At 36.0% G+C, this 16103-nt stretch overlaps 1 protein-coding gene and 1 long non-coding RNA gene across 3 annotated transcripts in view; one reads left to right on the top strand and one right to left on the bottom strand.

Moving 5' to 3' along the window:
* LOC150100092 (scavenger receptor class B member 1-like) overlaps positions 1-16103 on the bottom strand; it is a 219697-nt gene that overhangs the window by 63421 nt on the left and 140173 nt on the right. For both annotated transcript variants that reach the window (XM_090402417.1, XM_090402418.1), the window contains exon 11: positions 10422-10540. In XM_090402417.1, coding sequence (XP_090258543.1) covers positions 10422-10540 — 119 coding nt within the window. The remainder of the gene's footprint in view (positions 1-10421; positions 10541-16103) is intronic.
* The window catches only part of LOC150100093 (uncharacterized), a 77166-nt gene that overhangs the window by 46727 nt on the left and 14336 nt on the right, over positions 1-16103 (top strand). The window contains exon 2 of the long non-coding RNA XR_016549231.1: positions 6804-7143. This is a non-coding gene — a long non-coding RNA (uncharacterized LOC150100093). The remainder of the gene's footprint in view (positions 1-6803; positions 7144-16103) is intronic.

Genomic DNA, 16103 nt, shown 5'->3' with positions numbered 1-16103 from the left:
AGCAATAGCTGCCCAACATCCACTTACAGGTCAACTACTAATCTACTAAACCTGCTACTCCCATCTTTCATTCCATCTATGTATGTTCTCTGAAATAGTCTTTCTGAGGAAGTATTTCCCCCCCAAAAAACCTTCATTTCTTCAAAAAGAAAATCACGAAAATCCTTTATCTTTTACAAAGTTCTATCAGATTTTTTACAAACCTCATGATTTCAATATAGAACTAACAGGATGCATTTGTAGAGTACTGGTTGAAGGACGACAATATCAAGGAAACTGCAATTATTGGCTATTTACAGAGTAGCTAAGATGGTTCAAGAGTTGAAGGATACTGGGCAGAACAAGAGTTGCATAGTCAAAGTTGAATGCCCACACATCGTAAATGCTCATGGTAAATTCAAGTTGTATCAGCATTCACATAATACCCAATGTGTGAATGCAAGTAGTCAAATCTTGTGCAAGCCTTATGGACAAAAACAGACTACAGTCCTTACTCATAACAGTGTTTCCTACACTATAATCCAATGTATTCTCCTCCATATAGGCCAGTAAAGTAGATGCCCCATCAAGGTATACCCATGCTTATGCCTAATCATTGATAACATCTACAGTTTGTACGAGGGTGGTCTGAAAAGTTCTCAGCCTCGACAATAGATGGCAACACTAAAGAAGAGAGTTTTTTTTTTTTTTTTCCCTAAGTTGGTACATCTGTCATGAGCATCCATGTGAAACTGCAAGTCATTCTATCAAGTAGTTTGTTTTATACAGCTGTCTGAAGCAAAAGTGTTGTCTGGATCCCTTGAAATGGATAAAATTGAGTATCGTGTAGTTATAAAATTCTTTGTAAAAGAACGTTTAACACCAAAAGAAATTCATTCGAAGTTTATAAAAGTTTATGGGCACGCTTCTCCTTCATTTTCGACAATTAAGAAATGGGCTGCCGAGTTTAATTTAAATGTGGCGGTACCAGCCTTGAAGATGATCCACGTGAAGGACGTCCAAAAAGTGTAACAACAGAAATCATTGATCAAGTGTACGATATGGTATTGGATGACCGGTGAGTCAAAGTGCATGAAATTGCTGAGACTATAGGCATTTCAAAAGAAAGTGTAGGATATATTTTGCATGAAGAATTGCATATGAAAAAGATTTGCTCAAGATGGGTGCTGCGCTTGCTCAAAGCAGATCAAAAACACACTCGCATGAAAATCTCTGAGCAGTGCTTGAAGCATTTTAACAAGAATAAAACTGATTTTGTGCATCGATTTATTACTATGGATGAGACTTGGATTCACCATTACACACCAGAATCCAAACAGCAGTCAAAAAAGTGGACAGAAGCTGGTTATTCAGCACCAAAGAAGACAAAGTCAGTTCCATCAGCAGGAATGGTCATAGATTAAGGAATGGTCATGGCATTGGTGTTTTGGGATGCTAAAGGCATTTTGTTTATTAATTATCTTGAAAAGGGTAAAACAATAACTGGGGAATATTATTCCGATCTTTTAACTAGACTAGACAAAAAATTCATGAGAAAAGACCCAGTTTGCAGAAGAAAAAAGTCATCTTTCACCTGCCCACAAAGGTGTTTTGGCAATGGGAAAATTAAGGGATCTGCATTATGAACTGCACCCTATTCCCCAAATTTGGCTCCCTCTGACCAAATACCCCTCTACAGCTTCGAATCAAGAGGCGATTCAACTGTGGAGGGGTACTTTGCAGATCTTACTGAGAACCACTACAGGAATGGGATAATGGCGCTGGAGCATCGCTAGAATAAATGTATTAGTCTTGAGGGAGATTATGTTGAAAAATAAAAATAATTTAGAAATTCTAAGTTTGTTTTTTCATTGTTAGGCCAAGAACTTTTCAGAACATCCTCATATATGATGGACATCACTCAACCATCAAAGACTGGAAAAAAGTTGTTTTTTCCTAGTCTTTGTTTTTCCTTTTTCAGGCAAGCAGAAGCAGCACATAAGGGATGTTTTCCTGGGAATTTCTTGGAGTCCTAATACCCACAGACTTTACTATGAATGGTATAAATTATCAATCTATTGTGGCTGATTGGGTACATCCCTTGATAGTGATCATCTTCCCAGATGGTGCAGGAGTATTTCAGTAGGATAATGCATGAAACTACATTGCCAAAACTGATCAAGAGTGGTCCACCGAACCTAACAGTGATTTCTAGATTGGAGTCCCATGGAACATCTCAAAGATTACAATGATCCACTGCATCATCTTGAATACTTACAGATCTACAGGGAGCAATCCTGATGCAACATTCAAAAGTCTTGTGGAGTCCATGTAACACTGTTGACAGTGATTAAGAGAGAGAGAGAGAGAGAGAGAGAGAGAGAAACTATTAATGTTCTTTCTGAATAGGTGGAGGTTGTAGTTCTTGGGGAATGCCTGGTGAGGAGGATTGTTTCGAAATTTGAGGTTAATAGGATGAAAGAAGATAAGACATAGGCTCTGTGGATTAATAGTTGGTTTGTAAATGGATGCTACGCATCAGCTGCTCATGTTATTCCACTGAACAGAAAATGGATGTATAATGGATACCAGTTCAGTGGAACAATGCCCATGGAAGTATATTATTATTATTATGGGTATCTCCATGGAGTCGGTAGACTCACCGCGGGAGACCCAAACTATCAAAACAATATCTATCATATCTCTTCTTGAATTCATTTACAGATAAAGAACTCACAACTGAGTCAGACAATGCATTTCACTCATTCACCACCCTCCAGGCAAAAAATCTAGTTTTCATACCCTTGTTAACCACACTTTTCTTTAATTTCCAGGGATGACCTCTTGTTTTTCCATCACTATCACACAGCTGAAATATTTCCCCTGCATCAATCTTATAAAAAAACCTTTAAGTAATTTAAATGTTTCTATCATATTCCCTCTTCTCCACCTATCAACCAACCTCTGTAATCCACAAGCTCTCAATCTATAAATGTAGGGAGCATTTTTTACACCACTCACCAACTTAGTCACTCTGAGCCCTCTCCACCAATTCGTCATTTCCAATGAATCCAGGCGACCAGACTTGAGCACAGTAATCCAAATGTGGACGTATATCAATGCCTTATAAAGAAGAATAATAACCTCTTTATCTCTGGATGTTAGTGTTTTCTTCAATAACCAAGTAATCTTATGTGCAATCTTGGACACCTTAGAAATGTGTCCTCTGAACTTCATCTCTCTATCCACCAACACCTCCAAGTCCTAGCCTCATCAATCTCTTGGAGTACCATTTCATCAATGTAGTACATAGCTGGTAATCTTTTAATCCCAAAATACATAACTTTACACTTTTCCACATTGAACTGACATCCATTACCTTTTGCCCATTTTGCCATCTTATTTAAATCATCCTGCAAACTCTCAACATCGGCTTGATTTTTTATTGCGCTACCCAACTTTGCATCATCAGCAAACAATTGAATGTCTCCCTTCAAGCCATTTCCTATATCATTTATATACAAATTAAATAATAACGGCCCAAACACAGAGCCCTGAGGCACACCATCAGTCATTGCCTCATCCTGGACTCTGCTTCTCCATACATTACTTTGTGGTATCTTACCCTGAGCCATTCTCTTATCCATATCACCAGTTTAGTATCCATCCCCATCTGCTCCAATTTGCGCAACAGTATTCCATGGGGGTATCCTGTCAAAAGTCTTAGCAAAATTCAGAAGTACCACTGTGTAGGCATTTCCTTTGTACAACTCAGATGTCATTCTATTATAAAAAGTTAATAAATTGCTAAGACAGGATCAAACTTTAACAAAACCATGTTGGCCTTATAGAGTATCATATTTTGATCCACCCATTCTTGAATTCTGTCTTTAACCAACTTTTCCAATACTTTTACCACCACTCCCGAGATGGTGATTGGTCTGCAATTAACTACTGCAGTCTTAGAGCCACCTTTATGCAAAGGAACTACTTTGCCTTCCTTCCACTCCCTAGGGACCACATCAGAGTTCAAACTTAAGTTAAATAACCAGATAAGAGGTGTTGACAATTCCTTTGCACATTCATGCAACACCCGAGCTGATATTCCATCTAAACCTACAGCAGTGTTTGCATTTAAATTCTGCAATATAATAAGTACCTCTGATTTATTAACTTCAATTCTCACATTAGTTATTGTTACAGGTACAGAGATATCCTCACTTGGATGATAGACTTTTGAAAAGTGATCACTCAGTAACTCTACTATTATACATCTGAATTGGTCACCTCAATACCATCAACACCCACTAAAGTTATTCTTCCAAAATCATTCTTCCTTTTACTTGTCACACAGCAGAAGAACTCTTTGGGATTACCCTTGATCTCCTTGGCTAAATTCTTCTCATAATCTGATTTAGCTTTTCTTACTATGCTGGTAACCTTCCTAGCTTGAGCCTTGTACCACTCATGGGTGTACTGATCACCTTTCTCCTTGTGAATTCTCCATAAAATTTCCTTTTATATGCAGATCAAGCCTGATACTACTACTCATCCATCTAACACCTGCCTTGTTAGTCTTCCTGACCATGGGAATATGTTCTGATATTGCCTTCCTCAGATACCCACTGATTTTAGCTCATGCACTGCTAACATCTTTCCCCTGCAATATGTCTTGCCATGGGATGGCTGTAGGCTCACTCCGAAGCTTGTTATAATTACCTAACTTGTAGTTCCGTATATACCCCTTTCTTAAGAGAGAAATCCACAAATTTTGCAACCTCCCAAGTCAATACCACATGATCGCTCTCACCAATTGGAGGTAACGAGGACACCTTACTTATGCATATGTCCTCTGAACTAATGAAGAGGTCCAACACTCTCACACCACGAGTCCCTTCAGTTATGTGCTGTTTCAAGTAATTATCTCTTAGAAGGTGTATGAATTCCATTTCCTTTTTGCACGTGATATTTCCTCCTTCCAATTGATATCCCCATAATTAAAATCCCCCATAATAATCACTACCTTGCATTTATTGCACTAATTTGCTAATGCATGAATTTAATACCCCCCAGCCTATTAGCAGCAACCAACTGTTTATTTGGCTGCGTTGGTCACTATTTCACACCTATAGACATGTTAACGAACTATCACTAACATGTCTATCTTCTTAATATACTACTTTCTTTGACTGCAACTCATCGGCTATCATCAACAGTACCCCCCCCCCTCCCTGTTCTATCTTCTTTATCCTCCCTGAAAATACTGTACCATCACATTCAATTCCAGTAACCACATCTTCTGCTGACAGCCAAGTTTCACTAATGCCTACAGTGAGATTGCACTGACTAATACCAAAAATTCTTCCCTCTTATTTTGAATGCTTCTTTCATTCAAAATAAGAAGGAAGAATTTTTTTTTGCACATTCTTAGTATACAAAAATTGCAGATTCCCTTTAGTTCTTGTACCAGCTTTAGAACTGATATACATGTCACCAATTTCAATAATCCCATGCCGATTTTTATCCACTCTATTCTGCAAAAAAGGGGATCAACAAATATACATTCACTACATAAGTTTCTCCCTCTTACACTCAACCTTTTCAATTTTAGTTTCCCTGCCCAATTACTTCAACTTGTTCAGAAAACAGTAACTTCTTCAATCGCTTATGACCTTCCATGTTCAGATGCAACCCATCTCTTGCATACAGCTGTCTTTTGCCTTCAAACACATTCCAGACATCAACAAATTCCGGATCTCTTTTTTTTTTTTTTTTTTGCACATTCTTGTAATCATATCATTCATTATCATCGCTTGTCTACTTAACTCATAATTGTCAAAACGAGGCAGCACACACACACTATCCTCCCTTTCACACTTTTCTTCTTCACAATATCTAACAATGTTCTTAAATCTTTTGCTACCCGATTAATACTACCACTCAGGTCATTTGTACCCCACAATAACTATCATCTTTTCTGCATCATGTCCTCTCTTTTTTTGCTAAAGTCACTCTCTCTATTGTTCCGTATGCCTGAGGAGTGCTTGGCTGGTGGAACAATAGAGAGAGTGACTTTAGCAATAAAGAGAGGACATGATGCAGAAAAGATGATAGTTATTGTGGGGTACAAATGACCTGAGTGGTAGTATTAATCAGGTTGCAAAAGATCAATGTATGGTGATTACAATACAATAAAAGTACAATTTATGGTAATTACAATATATGGTAATTACAATAATACAATAAAAGTACAATATATGGTAATTACAATACGATAAAAGTACAATATATGGTGATTCTATGATTAAGGGTATGGAGAGAATCACTATATATTAGACCACTCATAACTTCATTCAAATTCAAACAAGTGTCACTCACGGGCTAATTTTCTACACTCTTCAGCATGACTCTCCCAGTTTCATTAATTTCCCTCAATACTCTTTTACTAACTCCCTCACTTTCATGGCATCTCATTTCTTCTAGACCTATTGTGCTTTCATTCTGTTCACTCCAATCACTCCCATACTATTTATTACTTCTTCATTCACCAAAGACTCTCCCTTACTTAATCTTGTTCTAGTTACCTCAGCTAAAGTAATCTCCATAGTCCTAATTTTTCTATTCAACAAATTTAACTCAGTTTTAATTTCCAGAACCTCCTTACTGAGCGCTTCCAATTCCTTTTGTAGGAGATGAAGGTCACTTTTCATTTTCATGAACTCCTGCCGAAGCTCTTTCGCTATAGTCCCGACGTCTGCTTCCATTCCTAATTGCTCCAGTCTATCCCGACACTTCTCACATATGTTTTCATTCTTCTCATTTAGCCAAACAGTCCACAGATCGTTTTGATGGGCGTCGCTGGATAAGTTTGTTTTCGCCCTGTTTCTGTTTCCGACTCCTGGTTCGAGTATGTCCTACCGATTCTAGGTCAAGGGGACCCCCATTCCAGTCAACAGATACCCGAAGATGCTAGATGGGTCGTTTATGCAGTGTAGAAAGTAAGTTCCAGATCTCCAGCCGCCAAGGTTCCTGATGATCCCCGCCTGTGGAAGTGCCCTCGTTGATATCAGAAAACGGTGCCCGTGTGTATAAGCAATATCAGAAGGAAGAAGATGATAACCATCTCAAGGGTCTACTGATATGGACTAGATGACTAAATACCAAGTAAGTTCTATTATATGTGATTTAACTAGAGGCAAAAATTGTAGCAGAGATTGCTCTAGCTGTTTTTTTTTTTTTGGTATTACTTCAGGTCTGAAGGTAACTAGCTAACCATTGAGAAATAACTTGCTTAGTTGTGTGAAATAAGATAGCATTGTTACAAGGTGAAAGTTAATGTGCGTAATGTTATTTATTGTCTAAGATTGCCTGTGCTTGCCTTGTACAGAATGTGTAGGTCTCTTATGCTGTATGACTTAAGTATAGGCATTGCTAAATATTACCTTAGCCTGTTTACTTAAGGGAGAATTGTTGAACTAGATTGGATAATTTAAGATCTAAGTTAATATTGCTGAGAAGTATGGAGTCAGGAAAAAGATTGTGTGCTTAGTGTTAACTTTATTGTACTCTAATTAGCATGAATAAATTGTTTTGTTTGTTAATAACTTGACTGATTCCTATATACCAATGCACTTCTCATAAAGACCGAACCTGTGTGACCTAGGGAGATAAATAGCCACGACTGAAGAATAGAGTATTGCATTGCCTGACACAGTGATAAGTATAAAAGATATTTCTGTGCTTTGCTAAGTGTTTTTTTTATGAAAGGATATTTAAGTCTTATCTGCGATTTCTGATGGCACAGTCGTAATAAAAAAAATAAATTTTTCAGAAATTAATATAGAAAAATGCTTGCTGTTCAGACAAAGGGATTGACTCCAGCCAGAGGCAATTTCTATGTTTTAGAATTTTGTGCACGTGATTTAGCATCGTTATGACATTGAGAAAGGGGGGGGGGTCTAATTGATAGAAAGGATTAACTGTAGTAGACTAAATCAAGCAACAGATTAAGAACGACAGAGTCATGACTGTTAAGTATAATAAGTTAAGTGAGTTGAAATAAACAAGATAAATAAGTATCATATATATTACGATGGCAACATCTCCTAAAGATAAGAACAGACCTCCTGACATTCGGTTTTTCTTTTAACTGTTTCAACAGCCAAGACAAATCACCATCAACACTATTCCACAAATTTCCACAGTACGCCTCGTCTGATCTTGTGTGAGAACATAGAAAGCCTTGGTATACTAACAAGTCTCCTGGCTCTGATCATATTGTACTAAAAGTTTGTGCTCTAGAGCTAACACCAATCTTGTATCACCTTTACTAGTTGCCATACTTATCTAGCATCTATCCAACAGCTTGGAAGTAAACTTTATCCAGCCAGTTTCATCCCCCATCCAACAATAAAAGGAAGAGGAGAAAAGGCAACGATCAAACTACCTCTTCTGTTGCTCTCACTTCAATACTCTCAAAAATAATGGAAAAGGTCAAACAGCCAACTCCTCACTAACCTTACCCACCTCCAGACAAGCTTTTTTTTTTTTTTTTTTTGCAAAGGCATTGATTAAGTCTGACATTATGGTGGTGGTCCTACCTTTTTGTGAGTGGATCATCAGCTCCCTCTCCTATTCTTCACTACAGGTCATGGCAGATGTTTCCTCTCATCACATTTTTCAATTAATGGAGTATCCCAAGGCTCTGTGCATTTACTCCTCCTATATATTGATCTCTTTCTAACATCTAATCCTATTCATAGAGTTCTCATGACAGTACTCTCCATTCTTCTTTTTCATTTACAAAATCTTCTAGGGTTCAGGTCTCGAGATCTTTTAACTATTGCCATTAAACTGATCGCATTTCCATTGTTAAGTGAGGTCAGGATAACTTGGTGAGTTTAAATGCCACCAATGCATTCTTATCTCATTTCCTGAAATTAAAGACCATGCTTCACTCTTGCTCACTTTCATATATTCTGCTTGCCAACCAGATCAGCTTTCTCTTCTTGATCTTTCACGTCTAGCCTATTATCATCATCATCATCAATTTCTTGATATATATACCCTCAAGGAGGGGGGGGGATACAGGTTATCTAGCCTCTTCAGACTCCAAAAAAGGCTTGGTATTTTTTTAAAAATTTATTTATTTTTTATTTTTCAAAAACAACACTTCAACTTCTGACACGTTATAAATCTCAAATCCACCTATATATATCATAGCCGCTGTAGCGCAATTGAAAGAATGGTGGAACATCGCGTCCTTTGATTGGAAAAGACCTGGATTCGATTTTAGTCGTGACAAGGGGGAATCCTCATGAGCTTTTTCAGTTAAAAGCGAGTTAGCTGATCTCATACGATGGTGGCAGCAGGGTTTTTTCTCCTGGAAATTCAGGTTTTTCTTCCCGCTCACAAACAAATCAGTCTTCAGAACACACACTATTCACAGACGAAAATACTGTTGTAGGGCGACAGATGGTGTTGATGGTAGTAGTGTCGTAGTTGGAGAATTAAGTAGTAGTGAAGAGGAAGAGATGTATTGACAGTCTGGTTGGCCGAGTGGTTAGCATATCCTCTCTCCAGCCAAAAGGCTGTGGCTTCGAAACTGGCCGTGGGCACATGGATGTTGTGATTGCTTGTGAAAATACTAGTGGCGGTGGCAGGCAATAGATGGCGTTAGTGTAGTTGATGGATTGAGTAGTGAAGATAGAGTTGTCGAGTAGGTGTCCTCTCTCGATGAGTCTTTGGACTCCCTGGAGGTGTTACATAATAATAATAATATGCAATATACCTTAGAAATAAATCTTAGAATATTGTTTTCACATTTGGGGAGGTGCACCAAAAACTCCTCAAAAAACGTGGCTGTAGAAGAGAGCTATTTGCTTACTAGATGATCCCTCTCTCACAGACTCTTCAGGAGCTTTTCAACACATGCTCCAATAGTGCATTATGTTTTTTCTACAAGTATTTCAAGTGACACCACATTCCTCCACTTTTCTCTAATCACATACGAACATGAGCAGCTGCTGGTCAACACTCATATGCAGTTTAACTTGAAACTTATCAAATCAATTTCTCATCTTCCTCCTTCAAAAAACACATCAACAAATTCCTTTCTTTTATCTCACCACCCCCACCCCAGCATTGTTGTTCCATAGGTCTTCAGATCTCTTGTGTGTGTGTGTGTGTGTGTGTGTGTGTGTGTGTGTGTGTGTGTGTGTGTGTGTGTGTGTGTGGGTGGGTGGGTGGGTTTGAAATTAAAAAAAAAAAAAAAATTAAATTGGCCAAGGCTACAAAGCAAAGTGGCAAGGAGTCAAAAAGAAGGGATTACACATTAGTCCCCTTTTTGTCTTCTTTTAAAGAATGATGAAATGTAATTAAATTTTATAACTGAAAATGAACACAAAAAAAGTTCATTAGTAAAATACTTGCTCTATACTTACAGGTTCTATGTCAACATGAAATCCATGTTTAGAAGGATCTGAATTTAGGCCTTCAACTTTAGACTTGTAAGACTGATCAGCAAGGTAAAAGTGAGGAAGTGACATTACTGCAGGAGCATCTATGAAATAGCAGATAATAATAAAAAAATTTTATGTGAAAAAGTTGGTTGTGCAAGCACATAACCCATATTTCAGAAAAACAAGTAGCATTATCATAGAAAACATGACCACATTTACAATGCTTTAAGTTAGATACATTCAATATCATTCACAAATACTGATAAAGATCCAATTTAATCTTTGGTGCCAGAAGGGAACAATAATATATTCAGTTAAATCAACTTCCTGATTTGAAAAATTTCATCATCATTATTATTAGTTAATGGTAGTGGGAAAGAACCAGCAGCTGCATTACCCTTAAGCTTAATTTTAAGCTCAAGGGTAATGCAGCTGCTCTTGCAAGTCCTGAGGCAAATTTTTATTTTTCATTTGCATTCTCTGCATACTAGTAAATAGATATCTAGAAATTGAAGTCAAACTTGGGAGGTATCCAATCTGAAATCATTTGTAGAGGAAAGTAAGAAAGATTACTTTCCCTAGTTTGAAAGTAATCATAATTATAGTATATGGAATTTGAACTGATTTAAGATTTGCAACCCCCCCCCTTCCTTTTTTTTTTTTTTTTTTTTTTGAAGTTAGGAATTAAAAATAGTTATATCAAAGATCACTGTGATGTATCAAGCTGAGTGTTTTAGTTAATTACATACAGTGAAATCCCTATTTTGCACTTTTGAAACAATCATCTAAAATTAGGTGTGCAAAATCTGGGAAATGAAAGTTATTCGACATAAAGATAATTGTTGAGTAGGTCTGTCTGGTTAGAATTACGGAGCAAACTAAGGCTACATGGCCAGTAAAATTATGTGATTTGCAATATGCTTGTTTTGCAGCATGAAAATCCTCACTATCTTCATATCCAACTGATAAGAAAGAAAAATGTGCCTAAGTAAAACTTTGGAAACAGTTCAAAAATATGGTATACATGTTTGAACAGCTTAGTACACAAGAAAACAGAGTCTTTATGAAACTTCAGATTCACCTGTTCATTCACTATTTATGATTAAGTTTATGACTTTATCCACACATGGAATGAGGAGGTACTGATGTATATCTTGCAACCTTTCATGTGAATCTGATGGGGAAAAAAAATGTAATAAGGAACAGTAATAAAGCTCTAGTGAAGTCAAATGAGCACAAGAAATTCTAAGAATGTGTTGTTCATTGGTATACTTTTCAGACAACTGAGAGATGAACAGTTCTTGTTGATAAGCAATTGTATATAGACACTACAGTGCATGGACAAATCATGCAGCCATGTATCAGTGAATTGAAAGAATACATCTGAAAGCTAAAATCATCTGTGATTAATAGAGAAGGAAGCTAACTTAAAGGATATGAAATTCAAAGTATTGATGAGGTGCAGTTTGAGGAAAACACGAATTTCTGGAAAATCTAAGAAAAAAAATAATCACATTTACACTGCTCCCCTTAGGGGCATCTCCATGAAGTATGAAGACTCATCATGAGAAATCCAGCCAACCATTATCTAACACAATACTTATCACATTTCTCCTTAAACACTCATTCACTGACAATGTACTTATAACCACTTCAAGAAACTCATTTCATACATCCACCTCTTTCAGAGCAAAAATTCTAGGCTTCCTAATCTTGCTAAACTTATTTAATTTCCAGGAGTGACCCCTTATGTTGTCTTCTATTGTTATGTTCTGAAAAATTGCAAAATATCTGAACTGATCTATTCTATAAAACCTTTAGTTGCTTGTGTTTCATTTGGTTTCTCATGTTTCTTTCATATCTTCTCTCCTCCACATCATAATAAAATTCATGATATGTATCCTAAGGGATGTAACAGGATACTAATACAGGTAGTAATCGACTTACAACGGGGTTCTGTTCCAACATCTCCATCATAAGTCGAGGACTTTAATTCTTGATTTGTTTGATTTCTGTTATAATATTTTCATAAATTAGGTTTCTATTTGACTTAAAACGGTAAAAAATGTATAAACTTGCATAAACATTTATTAGCACATACATATAAATACAAAATTAAGAAAGAAATTAAAAAAAAAATACATAAGCACATATCAAAAATGGTGCACTTACTTTAATTTGAAATTCCTTTAAATACTGTTAGTTAACAAATATTAACAGTAACTTATTAATGGTGTCTTTAATTAAACAGATGAGTAACTGTCACTCATTTGGATGATATAGTTATTTCTCACGATCAGGAGTAGTTTTTTTAATTAGAAAATTGGTTAATATTGTATGTTTTTTCTTTTTCTTTATATATTTCTTGACAACATCTGACTGATTCTCGAATTTTCTTTTAGACTTTGGTAAAGCGATCAGTGTCTTGATCCATATTTTTTGGAGTAGCTGAAGTCCTTGATTTAGTTTAGAAAATACTTCAGCTAATCATTTTACAGTAAAGTTTTTAACAATTTCTCTTCTTCATCTTCCTCATTATTCCTTTCTTCTTCTACAACTCTTTCGTTTTGGACAATCAAGTCTTGATCAGTCAGTTCACCTTCTTTGTGATCTGCTAATTCTTCTATATCAGTAATACTGATTTCTAGATCCAGTTTTCTTGCAATTTGTTTTAACATAGTATGCTCATGGTACTCTTCAAGTGTCTCCTGCAGTAGTAAATTCTTCCAAATTGCTCGCACTTCTTTCCATGAAGTTCCAATGTTCTGGATACATTGGTTAATATTGTAATTTTTCCAAAAATTGGGTAATGTTATAATCATTGTCCATTGCTGTTATTGCTTGAGAAAATGTAGTTTTCAAATAATATGTCTTGAATAGCAATTGAACCTTGATCCATAGGTTGAATCAACTGTTGTATTGGACGGTAGATACATCACATTTATATTTTCATTCAAATCGCCGATGTGAAGAGGATGTCCTGGAGCAATGTCAAGCAGCAATAGAATTTTAAAGGAATGGCTTTTTCAAGACAGTAGGCACGTACTTCTGGAATAAAACAATTTAAGAACCAGTCTTCGAATAAAACAATTGTCATCCAAGCCTTAGGATTACTCCTATAATAAACCAGCAACTTATTCTTGTCAATGTTTTTCAAAGCTCTGGGGTTTTGTACATGGTAAACAAAAAATAGTTTTAATTTAAAACCAGCAGCATTTCCCCCAAGAAGAAGAAGCGTAATCCTATCTTTAAATGCTTTAAAATAAGGCTCCAATGTAGCTTCTCTGTGTATGCAAGTTCATTCTAGCATTCTTTTCCAGAACAGTCCCGGTTTCATCTACGTCAAAAATCTGCTCTAGCAAATAGCCTTCATCTTTTATCATCTCTTTCAGATTTTTCTTGAAAATCAGAACTAGCAACTTCTCCCGTTATTCGTATGTTATGCAAGTTAAATCGGGTTGAATCGACAAAACCAACCTTTACTAGCGTTAAATGTATACTAGCCGTATTTATCTTCTTGTTGTTTCCTTAAATTGTCAAATAGGCTGCGTGCTTTTGTTTGAATCGTAAACAAACTGAGAGGAATATTCTTGCTGATTTGATCATCTATCCATATCATTAAAAGCTTCTCCATTTCATGAATCAGACTTCTTTTTTTTCCATTACAGTTGTGCATTTCATATTAACTTCCCCTTTAGGCTGAATCCATTATTCTTGACTTATCTTTTATAATTGTTGAAAGAGTTGAATGCAATAGTTTTTCTTCTCATGCTATTTCACCGACTTTCTTTCCTTTGTCATATGCTTTAATGACCTTCATTTTAACATCTAAACTTAAAGCTTTCCTTGCCTTCTTTTTTTATGTTGAAATTTTTATCATTAGTATTACTTCTCTTACTGGACGTGATACAAAAATTGCAACAAGAGAAATGAACACTTTGACTGCTGATTAGCAACTAATGCGCTAAAGGCTGTGATAAGTTAGAAGTGGGTGAATCACAGCAGAGGCTATTGCGTATTGAAAGGCTTTGCTTTTCAACTAATGCCGATGATACAATGACATACAAAAGCAATGTGATATATGTGTGTATACTGGAGGCAAAGTTAAATTAGAGAATGTTTAATAATAATTTTTGGCTGTCGTAAGTGCAAATTATCCTAAGTCGAGTCGTCATAAGTCGAGGACTACCTGTAGTTCTAAATTAAATCTGCATTATTACTAGTTTAATGGTAAAAATTTTCTTTCAAGTGAAATCGTATTTGTTAGATCTTCACGATCACACATAATATTTTGGTTGTCTAAGACTACTAACTGCTTATCTGTGTAGATCTTATCTTTGTCTTTTTACCTGTTATTCTTGCATCAAACACCTGTTTTGCTAGTGTTTCATCTTCCATTCTGTTTAGTGACCATTCCACTTTAGATTAGATTTGATTTCACATTCTTGAAATTAACTAATGTCAAGTTCCTTGACTAAACTTATTAATATAATTCTACCTCCAATGCTATCAATTCACTTATATTATATTTTACAGAATTCTCATGTTTATGGTCTCTAGTCTTTGATTAACTGCTTTATTTCTAACCCAACACACAATCCATGACAAATTGGTTTGAACATTGTTTTGTACACTGCCATTCTAGTGTTTTGGCTAATTTCCCTCTTATTCAATATAAATTTATTCAAGAGGCTCCCCACTATATCAGCATAATTTGCTATCTTCGCTAAAAATTGCCACTGATGCCATCTAATCACTCCCCCCCCCCCCCCAATCTTTCTCAGGACTCTCATATCTGCAGTCTCTAGTCTTTGGTCAAGTGTTTTATTTCTAACCCAGCTCTCAGATCCATAAGTTAAAATTGGTTTGAACACTGTCTCTTGTATACAGCTAATTTAGTGTTCTGACTAATTTCTCTCTTATTCCATATAAATTTATTCAGTTGACTTCCTACCATACCAGCTTTGTTGATTTTGTTGTCTATTTCCATATTTAATATACCATGTTCTCTAAAAATTGTGCCTAAGTAGCTGAAATGTTTTATTTGTTCTATAGGTTTTCCATTCACAATGCAGTTGATATTTTCAACGTTTCTGCCTATTTTCGTTGTCTTTGTCAATGCTGACCTTCATAGCACATCTATTACAGCAGTTATTTAGTCAAGGAATCTTGCAGACTTGTAGCAGATTTATTTAGAAGTATAACATCATCTGTATAAAGCAAAGAGCTGAGATTAACATCTCCAATTTTGATATCAGGTTTAATACAACTTTCCTTCATAATGCAATCCATATAGATAATGAATAACAGAGGAGATAATGTATGTCCTTGTCTGACACAGATTTAACATTAAACCATCTTCCTGTACTTCCTTCAATTCTAACTGCTCACTTACAACTCAAATAAAGACTAAGTATTGCTTGATATAATGCCCCATTAACACCATATGATGGTAGCGTTTCAAATAGCTTCTCTCTTGGCAGCTTGTCATATGCCTTTTCCAGATCGACGAAACTTAAATATATATCTTTGTTATATTCCCATGATTTCTCAACTGTCTGTTGTAAAGTGAAAATCTGATCCTTACAGCCTATATTTGGCTTGAATCCAGCTTGTTCTTCACCAAGATTCTCTTCCACAATCCTTCTCAACCATGTCTCTAGT

This window comes from Typopeltis vanoorti, chromosome 13 (genome assembly GCF_054136105.1).
Source record: "Typopeltis vanoorti isolate ZY-2024b chromosome 13, IOZ_Tvanoo_1.0, whole genome shotgun sequence".
Taxonomy (NCBI): Eukaryota; Metazoa; Arthropoda; class Arachnida; order Uropygi; family Thelyphonidae; genus Typopeltis; species Typopeltis vanoorti.
The sequence above is the reverse complement of the archived record's forward strand: the minus strand, read 5'-3'. Positions and strand labels throughout refer to the sequence as shown.